Source organism: Gadus macrocephalus, chromosome 3, assembly GCF_031168955.1.
Source record: "Gadus macrocephalus chromosome 3, ASM3116895v1".
Classification (NCBI taxonomy): Eukaryota; Metazoa; Chordata; class Actinopteri; order Gadiformes; family Gadidae; genus Gadus; species Gadus macrocephalus.
Window position 1 is genome coordinate 21983486 of NC_082384.1, and position 11412 is coordinate 21994897.

The 11412-nt window shown below is 45.3% G+C and overlaps 1 protein-coding gene across 1 annotated transcript; it reads right to left on the reverse strand.

Moving 5' to 3' along the window:
• Window positions 1–295: 295 nt before the first annotated feature.
• Window positions 296–11345, reverse strand: pdcd4b (programmed cell death 4b). The gene is made up of 12 exons (XM_060046500.1): window positions 11261–11345; window positions 10687–10794; window positions 10005–10328; window positions 8502–8596; window positions 8241–8354; window positions 4885–5106; window positions 3293–3390; window positions 2693–2807; window positions 1988–2095; window positions 1735–1845; window positions 1471–1610; window positions 296–1001 (listed from the first exon to the last, which is right to left on the reverse strand). The coding sequence occupies exons 2-12, from the start codon at window positions 10727–10729 to the stop codon at window positions 941–943; spliced, it is 1431 nt and encodes a 476-aa protein (XP_059902483.1). The 5' UTR covers window positions 10730–10794; window positions 11261–11345; the 3' UTR covers window positions 296–940.
• Between the last annotated feature and the right edge of the window lie 67 nt (window positions 11346–11412).

Here is an 11412-nt window from a genome sequence, read left to right on the forward strand (position 1 = left end):
CCTGCATCTAAGCTATTACAGGAAAACGAGTCTTTACACTAATTTGAGACTAGTTGTTATTTAATGATTGCTTGCTTTATTGACTCATGTTTTGCTTGTTATTTTGATGCAAGACACTATTATAAATCTGTCACGTTTGTACGTTTTCTGTATTTTTGTATCTGTATGGTGGGGCACAATTGCACATGAGTAAAGAATAAGTATTATTATTTGTTTTACTTGTTATTTGTCTTTGGCTCTTTTGTAGGTGTACAGACACGGTCAAAGACATTGATTATGTTATCAATTTATTGAACAATTTATTGAACAAATAAGAAGCCGGGCTTGACTTGGTACAACTCACACACCAGTATTCCCCAAATATAAAAATAGACACTCTGGACACTTTTTTTTGGATTCTTCCCAACTAACCTTTTTTCCTATAGACCGTGCTCGTTTATAACGTTGTTGCTTTGAAACTGGCGTTGTCGGATTTAAGGAGTAGAGGGAAAATGATAAAGCAAGCGTTGCAACGAAGCAGCAGCCATTAGAGGGCGGTATTGCTTTAAAGAAATAAGCCCCCCCCCACACACACAGACACAATCACCCTATACAGCTCTTTAAACAAACAGGAATTTCTGTACAAACAATGCTTTTAGAAAATGAGTGGGAGTGAAATCAATGCTTTACAAAACGACATGGAATGACATGAACTCCGTTGTGGCACTTTAAGTGTTAGCTTACATATTAGGTATATAATTATATTGAAAACATGTGTAGGAAAAGTTCTTAAAAAGGTCTTCACCTTCAATAGAAAGTGCCTTTTATTTTTACCCTCACCTCCATTTTTCAGAAATAACACTTAACAGTAGTCCACGTTTTTCTAACCAACCATTATGACAAAATATGTTTTAAGAGATCGGTAGCTTTTATCTGCGGGGGAAATCTGGCACATAACTCTTCAAAAGCTCTCAAGCTTCAGGCATCCTCCATCTCCCTCGCTCACAAATCTCTTACGGCCCCTGAAGAAAAACAGACGAAAACAATCTTCAGTTGATATGCCTTAAAGCTAGTATAGGTCATTTATTTTAGAAGCATTTTTTGTCACACTTGTTAAATTGTCAGCAATCAAAAACTCAATGCACTCACAAAAAAATTAAATGCAAATCCCGTATCAGTGGCAGGGCTGCATAAGCCGGTTCAATCATTTTATTCGGCCTGAATGAAATGATTGGATGGGCAGGACCGGAGTTGTCCCCAAGCTAGGCGAACCTGATGCTAAAGCTAGCGAGCTAGTCACGTGTTTTGGGGGAGTGGCTCTGGAGGCAGACCTAAAGTGAGGGGGTGGGATTTTTTTTTCGGTTGGATACTTCAGAAATCGAGTTTACCCTGGCCTACCCTAGATGCAAGCAGATGATTGAATTATTCTGATGCAATGTATAGACTGCCCTCATATGGTTTTACCAGTGAATACAGGTAATGGGTACTTACCGACAGGGGCAAATGTCCCTTAGGTTTTTATCGATGACACCTGCACTGAAACTCTTGTCAACAAACAGCTCCAGAATGAAGTACGCCCTGGGCACGTCTATGTTGATTTCGGCAATGTCCATGTAAACTCTTTCATAACCCTATGAGGATCAAATTCATGTCAAATCAATGTATCCTGCACAACAAGATGGAGGCAGGCAGATGGCCAGTCTCAGCAGTAGTTAACTTTGCGATTCACAAAGTGGCCACTGGGTGGCGCCTTACCCTTCTCATTTGGTCCACTGTTATGACCGTGGACACCCAAAGACGTTTCAGCAACAGCAGAACCATTTTGAACGTCTTCTCTCCTTTGGACTCCAGGACCATGACTAGAGCCTTTTAAAATTCGGAGTAGCAATATTAATTGGTTTCATCATCCACCATGATGGCAAGCAGGTTTCATTTCGTGTAACCTAGTATCTATCTAGGTCATTCGTCTACAAGTGTGCATGGCTTTGTGCACCGCTTGGTATTTTACCTCGTAGACAAACTCATGGTGGAAGTGTGGCACCTCCAGCTCTCTCAGGCATCTCTCGGCCTCCTTGCCGTCCCCAGATAAGAGATACTCCTTCAGCAGCAGATTCATCTGATAACACAGAACCACCAGGATGAAAATGATAACTCCTACTTCCACATTTAAATTGTATATCAGTGTGTCATTTGCATACATCCAGTACATTCATGGAGGTAATTGAAAACCCTTTTTTTCAAATTGTTGCTACTTCTCTAACAATGAATGGCAAGGACAATCTTTAAGTAAAGTAAACAAATGGATAGATATACCTTAATATAGGCCTGATTGATTCTCCATAAAGTATATGCGAGGGTAAGTGAAGAGTTTTGGCCTAAAATCGTCAAAAAAAAAAAGCCTTTGGTGGCTGAGAACTCGAGGAGGAGGGGCGACGTGCTGGTCCCCATGGTTACGGCCCAAGGCAACTTTGGGATTCTGTTTTCTTTATCAGTTTATACGAGTTGCATTACCGTTAACACCAGTATTCCTATGCAGGACACCATTAAATTATTAATGGTGACAAACTAGTATAGATTAACTTGTTTACCAAAAACACTTTTTTCGTTTGGCTTGGCACGCCACATTTGTTACAACAACAAACGATTTTCTAATGCCTTAAAATCCGCTTGACTGCCACGTGCTGTAAGGGAGTACGTTGACCTACGACCTCACCTCTTTGACGAGTTCTGTGACGGCTCTCTGGCCCCCACCCGAGCCCCACAGGTTGTCTATGCGCAGACCCCCCATGCTCATCCTCAGCAGCACCGCGGCACGGTCCAGTGCGGCCCTGGAGAACGGGAGACGACACCTCAGTGAGTTAATGACCCTTGTCCCTCGTCTACTTGGGACCAGTTATACAGGTTCATTCTTCGTTAAAAATCGGCCTTTATAAACTACACTGGAGCGTGGCAAATAGAGGGACCACATGTCAAGCATAACTTGAACTAAGTAGTAAGAAGAGTATAAAGCCAAATCCGGCCTTTGTTACCTCAAGTAAATGACACACTTTACATCGCCGTACACATGTTTCAATCTGATTAACGTTATCTTGAATCTAGAAGAATGGATCAATACAATGTGAACTGTTTGATTCTATCCTTTTATATTGCCCAGTCCTAATCTCTTGCGGCACAGGGCTGAGAACGTCAGGGCGTACTCTGGGCCTCCCATCATTAATTTAACCGTTACCATGGTCCCCTCCCAAAACCAAAATCTGATAAGGTCAACTGAAAGAATACGACTCGTACACAGACAGAGACATCGACAACACACCTTGCATGTTCACAGTCGACTTTGCCTTTATAGCCCTCGATGTAACTCTTGGACAGAATCTGATCTTTCACAGCACGAGCAATAAACTGGCCAACCATCTGTAAAACAAAACACATCAAAAACTGTAGGTTTTAGAAACAATTAAACACAATCCCACCAGCAACAACTTGACGAGCAGAGCCATTTGAGGACGCGGTTCTGCCTTTTCTGGTTTCTCATGAACCTTCATGTCACATGAATCTCTGAGCCATCTGAGCAGTGTGAAGAGAACCCCTGCAGCTTGTGTTTCAGGTAATCAGAAAGGGAATGTGCAAAGGTAGCCAATGGGTTTTATTGCATGGTTTCATTAAGCACAAAAAACCTGAGCCCATCTGGGGGCTCATGTGAAACATCGCTTGAAAGGTAACTCTTGTTGGTTGTCTTAAATGAACTGCGATGGAAACCAGTGCACGCATGCCTTTGCAAAAGGCCAGCAGTTGTGTACTGCAGGATAGAAAATTGAGGGAGCACCGTAGCATCACGCGTTCATGTGTTTATGTTTACAGTTGCGTTCATGCATGGGTGCACGATTTGTTTTCGTAGGGAAACAAAAAAGCGCATGATTCGCTTTTTCTCGGCAGGACAAAGGCTGCGCTTGGCCTTATCCATGATCCTACAAAAAACAAGGGGGAAGCTTCTTCTCTTCTGACCTATGGTGGCAACTCAGCTGCTGTGCACTGCACAAACACGCATATAAAAGAAAGAGAGAGAGAGAGAGAGAGAGAGAGAGAGAGAGAGAGAGAGAGAGAGAGAGAGAGAGAGAGAGAGAGAGAGAGAGAGAGAGAGAGAGAGAGAGAGAGAGAGAGAGAGAGAGAGAGAGAGAGAGAGAGAGAGAGAGAGATGTGTTTGCGTATGTGAAATGAGGGCACGAGCAGCGGAACAGCGAGAGAAAGTGAGATGGTGTGAAAGAAGGGGTGGGGACAGAGTAGGGCTGAGTAACCCCGTTCAGCCTCATACGCTGAGCTGGCGTTTTTGCAGACAATGGCAAGAGATCTCATGTCTGTGCCGGCTGAAAGGAAAGAGCTGAAATACACACATAGGGAGCTCTGCCACACGTACACACACACACACACACACAGTCCCTCCTCTGGGCTAAACCACAGGCTTGGTGTGTGGGCTCACATGGGCCCGTGACTCAAGCGCAACCAAGATGCTGTTTAAAACCACCTTTCTTTGATTCTGCACCATGTTCAAAGACGAAATGGAGGTTTATCATACAAGCCCTACTTTGGGACACCGAAAAATCTTTTTCTAAGTAAATGCGTTTATCCAAAAACGCGGCCTGTTGAGTTTGACGAGTGGCAATGTGATTTCGGTAAAGACATCACTTATTTTCTGTGAAAATGCTTTCTCCTTTCTCCCTATGCTGTTCTTTGAAATGAAAATAATCGTCGACCAATTTGACAATACATTTTCAGCCCATCCATAACCCCATTTGCTGTTGCTCTAAATAAAAAAACAACACAATGCTAGTCATTAACGGCAACATACGTCGTCGTCGTCGTCGTCGTCGTCGTCCCCCCCCCCCCCCCCGCTACGACAAAGCCCCTCACCTGGGGGGCTCCGGGGGTGTCCAGCACCAGCTCCGGCAGCTCGGACAGCAGTTTGTCGAAGGCGTTCTCCACGTCGCCGCAGGTCAGCACGGGCCCACACAGGTCCGCCAGCAGCCTGGAGGTGAGCTCCCGGTGGCTGGCCTTAGCCTCCAGGGCCAGCGACACTGCCAACATGGGCACCCCGCTCCGCATGGGACCCAGGTTGAGCTCCCCCAGCAGCTCCTGGAGATGGACGGCCATAGACATCAATACCGTCACGGAGTCCTTTTGTTTTATTATCAGGCGGGGACAGTACACTTCAATGTGTCCGGTTTATCCAAGAGGCCTCATTGTTCCGACGTCTCAATGTTCCGAAATATTTCCCATTAGATCGACATGCCACTATTCCGACGGTTCAATGTTCCGAAAACGAAACCCATTGGTCCGAAGGTCCGTTAGTCCGACTTTTCGAAAAGGAGGCGCATTAGGCCGACGGTTCAATATGCCGAATAGGAAAAATAGTTGTATACCTCGCTCGCTCCCTCTCCCTCTCACTTTCTCTCTGTCTCCAAAATACAACCTAGGCCTGCATATCACGTTCACGATGAATTTTGGAGGGCAAAAAGACAACGCTCCACTTCATTTCGACAGTGTTGCAGCACCATGGACAGAGAGCGGGGGTCTAATTCTCAACACGGGCACGAATACACACACACACACACACACACACACACACACCACACACACACACACACACACACACACACACACACACACACACACACACACACACACACACACACACACACACACACACACACACACACACACACACACACACACACACACACACACACAGACAGAGAGAGAGAGAGAAGGAGAGAGCGAGGTATAAAACTCTTTTTCCTATTCGGCATATTGAACCGTCGGCCTAATGCGACTAACGGACCTTCGGCCAAAGGGTTTCGTTTTCGGAACATTGAACCGTCGGAATAGTGGCATGTCGATCTAATGGGAAATATTTCGGAACATTGAAACGTCGGAACAATGAGGCGTCGGAATTACGGGCAGGCCCCTATCCACGCAGGACTTGCCCAGGCAAGTCAACAACCACCTCGATAAAGTTATCAAAAACAGGATATTATTTTGTACCCATATTCCGGGCACATTGCCCAACATTTACCATTGTTCTTTTAAAGGGACACTGTGTAAAAATTACTCCCATCTAGTGGTACAATTGTATATTGCATTCAAACTAATAGTGCTCGCTTGTCCAAAAACTACGGTGGGCAGTATGTGCCAAGAAGCTGTGACATGACACCTACTAGGCTACCTCATCGAGTCATTCGAGTGATGATGAGGTTCGTGGACAACTGGACAAATTAGATGGACAAATCAGATCAGGTTTATTGACCAAGCATTCTTACAGACAACAAACTTGACTCCAGCAGTTGTGGACTTTCCAACATGACAAATAACTATACAGATGATAAATAACAGTAGGTCATTTAATGTCAGATTACATAAAATGTCAGATAACATAAAAGTTGACATAGCCTTTGGTACCAACAATTTACATTGTAACTAACGGAATCAAATCAAAATCAAATCAAATTTATTGTCATTTTGTTGATTGAACAACAAAACGAGAACAAACAAACAAACAAACGTCCCAATGATGAATAAATAAATAAATAATAAATAAAGTCCAGTGAGAAGATCTGGGACGCTGGTGCATTGAGCATCCTGACAGCTTGAGGTAGGAAGCTGTTCCGCAGCCTGGTGGTGGAGCATCTTAAGCTGCGATAGCGTTTCTTGGAGGGTAGGAGCTGAAAGAAGCTGTTCAGTTTGTTTACGTCCATCCCGTCTCTGCTGCTTCCTCCTCCGGGCAGTTGCGGGCACGGTGTCACAGTGTCCGTTAGTATCCTGTGTTTGCGTAGTATGTCCAGATGCCAGCGAATGCCAGTGATGTTACTCGCTCTCAATGTCCTAATGTTTAATATTGTTTCCCTGTCATAAACTACGTTCGTAGGACGTCTCACACTCAAACATTCAATCTCAATCTCACAGATCTCAAGAGGGGCCGCTGCGACTGTGCGCGCCGCCAGTTAGTCGCCCTGGCAACGAGTTTACTTCCTCGTCTCCTATCCTGTTCCTAATTCCTCCTCTCGATCTTCTTTTCCTCCGTATTGTCTTCTTTATCAGAGTTGTTGGTATGAAATCCAGTTGTTCGGGTGATAAATCAACTGTCTCGCAAGCGAGTTGAAGCTCCAGAAGGTCCGCTCTAGCGTAAGTGCGTCTCGGTGGATTTGGATACGTGGTGACCACAGCAGAGAATAAACCTCCATAACTTTATGAAGAATGGCTTTTGAATTCCTCCAACGCATTTGACAGTATCCATAAGTCATAAGAATATTGTCACGATTTAAACTCGACAAAAATGTGAAAAAGTAAATTAAATATGTAATAAAGTAGCCTTTCAATGACGAGTCGCTCATAGGAGCGCCCCGCATCTCGTTGCCATGGAAAACCATGTTATACATGCTTACACATCGTCGTTTTTTTGGCGACGATGATTCCTTCTCCTGTGGCGTGGCATAACTATGGTCTTTCAAAAAAATGCGGTGCATGTTCAAATTTCCCGGTAAAATCGTCTCGCTAAACTAAGCTCTGTTCCACCGTCACGCTGGCTCAGAGTGAAAACGCGTTTGCAATTCCTGTACGACCTAGTGCTTTTTGACCCTCTCGGCAGCTCATAGACCGGAAGAAAATGGAAGCCTCCATGAAGCTTACCCGTCCTATGTAACCATATTGATATTAATATTAATTATTCTTCGCTCAGGAGGATAAGTCAGATTTTTGGCAGAGATAATTTTACACCAATGAGGACTTATTTATGAATGAATATGTTGATTTGAGGTAATAAATTACTCAAAATATTACATAGTGTCCCTTTAAAGGAAGTGTTGCTCTTTGACCATATTATTATGCAATACAAGATTTACTTTGAATCATTATCTATGCATTTTTTGGCATTTTGTGTTGGAGTCCTGAATACTCTTTTCCAAAGAATGGTATATTCTTCCCATTCTTTGTCACCCAAGTGGATTAGCATATTCCTCTTGATAAACCATTACATGTTCCTAGATTGAGACTACATGAACGAGTTGGAGCACAGCCGCCCGTACAGTGTGTACTCAGCACCTCTCCTCGGAACTGATAGCTTTGTTTACATGAGCGCCTAATGGTTAATCAAGGGCTAGGGGGCGGTGAGAAGGAATGGGGGCAGCGAGTTCGCCTGCTGGACGGTGCAGAGTTACAGCATCAGGTGTGTGTGTGTGTGTGTGTGGGGGGGGGGGACGACGACGACGACTTACCGCCACTTCATTCGTGTCTCCGTGCTCAAAGTATTCCTGCACTATCGGAGTGACGGTCTTCCCAAAGTCCCTCTCTTCCAGCGGGGGGACCACGGTTTCATACACACAGTTTTCCTGAAGTGAACGAAAGTCAAGTTTTCAAGCATGTCCTACTGGGGGGGGGGGGGGGGGGGGGGGGGGGCGCTACTGTGGGGTCCTGCTATCTTCAGGCTATTCCCTCTGGAGGTCACCTGACGTAGATGCGTGTCGTCTGTGGTGTACCTGAGCTCCGTCGTAGTTGGGGTCCTTGGAATCCACCTGAACCGGTTCATAAACCTCACCGGACCGACCCCATACCCCCTTTCCTCCCGCCCCACCTGCAGACAATCAACAACAACAACAACAACAACAACAACATTGTCAGGGGAAGTAAAAAATACATGCAACAACACCAGGATGTGTCATACTACACACAAGTTGACATGCTGTGTCAAATGTTCACATGCACTTTTAATGAGACGTGAGAACTTGAGAACTGAATGCTGGCTTGTGCGAGATGGTAATGTTTACATAACACACCCAATGAGCCAAGTAACATGCATGCTAACTATTTTTTCCACCGCGCCCCTGCCTGGAGAGAGAACTGTAACGTAGGTGTGTAGGTGTTGCACACAGACACTGTCAGGGCTAGAGCGATTAAAAATAAGGGATTCATGTGAAGATAGAGATGGGCCTCAATGCCCATCAGTAAACATTTCATCAAGTTAGAGAGAAAGGTTCAAAAACAAATTTGGCACAAACACAAGGCAGTCATCTCTTTTGGTGGCAAATGTTCAGTTGACCTTTATCTCTTATTTTTTAAGCCAAGCGCCCTTTTGGCCTCCAACCGTAAGCTCCACAGGTGAGATATCCCTTCCACAACTTGGAAAGCACACTGTGATATAATTGCAGCCAACCTGTGGGCCAGACACCAAAGGATTGCCTTTAAGTAGGTGCGAGCTGTTCAAGATCCCAGCACTATTTGTTTCACATGTTAATTGGTTTGCAGCTAATCTCGGTTCCAGCCGTCTTACTATGTTATGGCAGTACCTCTTGAGGTAGAAGTCACAGAGGCTGGGCCGGAAATCAACCACTGTGAGTGGGAGCGTAACGCTTTGTTTCCTGTTTAGTTTCTACCAACGCAATCTCATTTGCGCAAGTGGATGAAGATGAAGCTTTACAGAAGGGATTTTGACAAGTGTATTTCTACAGTGGCTAGTCTACAAGGTGTTGGTTTTGAAAGAATGACAGATATTTTTTGCAGTATACTACCGCTGTTCGAGTTTGTTTTTCGTCAATTTGGCACTTACAGATCCCCTGCATCCAGCAACATGGTCGGTCGGAATTTAGTAAGTGAAACCCAGAGCTGGTCTGCCAGCAGACTTTAGATTTGCATCTAAAGTCTGATTTTCGAGACTGGAATACATCTCATGGCCAGCCAGCCATGCAAGGGCGGCCTCCCAGCGACACCTCACGCACCAAACCTGTTGCTTCCTGCTCGGGCTTCAAAGCAGAAGCAAATGCTAATGTGCCTAGTGACTTGTTGTTCCTTTAGACGTGCTACTTTGACTCGCACTGCTCTATCTGACACAGCCGACCAGTGTCACCAAAGCTCCCTTCCAATCTTAAAAATCGCCCTTAAAGTGCCCGAAATGTAAATCTACCAATATTCATCTGTACGAAATTATTACAAAACCATTATAAATAAAATAAAAAGGGTCATGTCTTAAGACTATATTCCGGCACCTTTCTTTGGCAGGCCTCGGCCCTTGCCAAGGCGAGACTTCCTGTCCAGCAGCTTGCTCTTGGGGCTGGTGGAGCCCACTCCTGAGCCCTTGCCGGGGTCTCCGCCATCGCTCAGAGAGTCCCCTCTCCCAGAGTCCCGCGACGAGTTCTTCCTCAGCCTCCGCTTGGCCTTGGCCTTCAGGCGGGCTTCGTGCAGGCTGTTGCTGGAGGCCATCCAGTTGCCATTGATCTCGTTGTTTGCCGCGTTGATGTTTTTGCTGGAGGGCACGGCTCCTCCGTTCTCCTCTTCCCCAGACAGAAAGGAGTCGCTGAGGTCGTCAGCCTCTGTTGGATTTCAAAAAAGAGAACCCGGCTTTAGAACGAATATATGCTCATGATCTGTGCTCTCCCTCATCAAACATAACATTATGATACTAGATAATATTTGATCTACCCAAAAGCTTATAGTGACAGGAATGTAATGATGCTCAGCTCAGCATAAAAAAGCTGATTGAGCACCAGAATGAAAGCACTGGTGTTGACGTTTGTAATGACTGCACAAGAAAAAAAGACCAGATAAAAACAACAACGAAACTTCCGCCCCATGGCCCAGATCAGGCGACGCCAGCAGCCTCGCTCCGTAGCGCAATGCTCAGCTGTAAGGGCATTTAAACATGGTGTACGCATCACCACAAGTACTCACCGACGGGGTTCGCGTTCAGCCAGGCCTCGCAGTCAGTTGCCATGTTTAGAAAAATAAAAATGTGTTTGGCAGAGCAACTTTGTGCGATCAGGGAATATCGGATGATACCTGAAAGGGACGAACATGAAGAAGACAATTAAAAAGGTCGATCGGTCGGTAGGTTTAAAACATGTCCAAACATAGTGCGTCACACACCGTTCCCCCTCCCCCCTCCATTCATACGGACTGTGTTGACAAACAATAGCCAGCGGGGGGTGGGGGGGATCCGCGTCTGCTGCACTGTCAACACAATCAACTGCGTCAAAAATAGGATTACATGCAACACTGTTTACAGTGTCCAAACACCCCCCGATGCACACAATGCAACGTGACCCGTCGTTATCGGGTTCGGGTTGGCTTTGCGTTTCCACGTCGAGAAAATGCAAAACAAAACAACCCTTCTGGTTTAAATCTTAAGTCCCACTCGGTCGATCTCTTATGGATCGTTTCGTGCACCGTTCTGGTGATGTGCCATGCAATACCGCAATTAGATGTCATTTCTTTTGATTTAACTTTTTAAAAAACAATGACTGACCGTGTCTTGCTGTCCAAGGGAGCTCCGAACTCTGTTCTATAAGCGTTTTTTCTACCCAGCAACTTCTAGCACGTACATCTGTGTTTTTCTTACCTGATTGGCTGGACGGCTAGGGCTTTATAAATCAGAGGACCAATCAGAATCTAGAATGG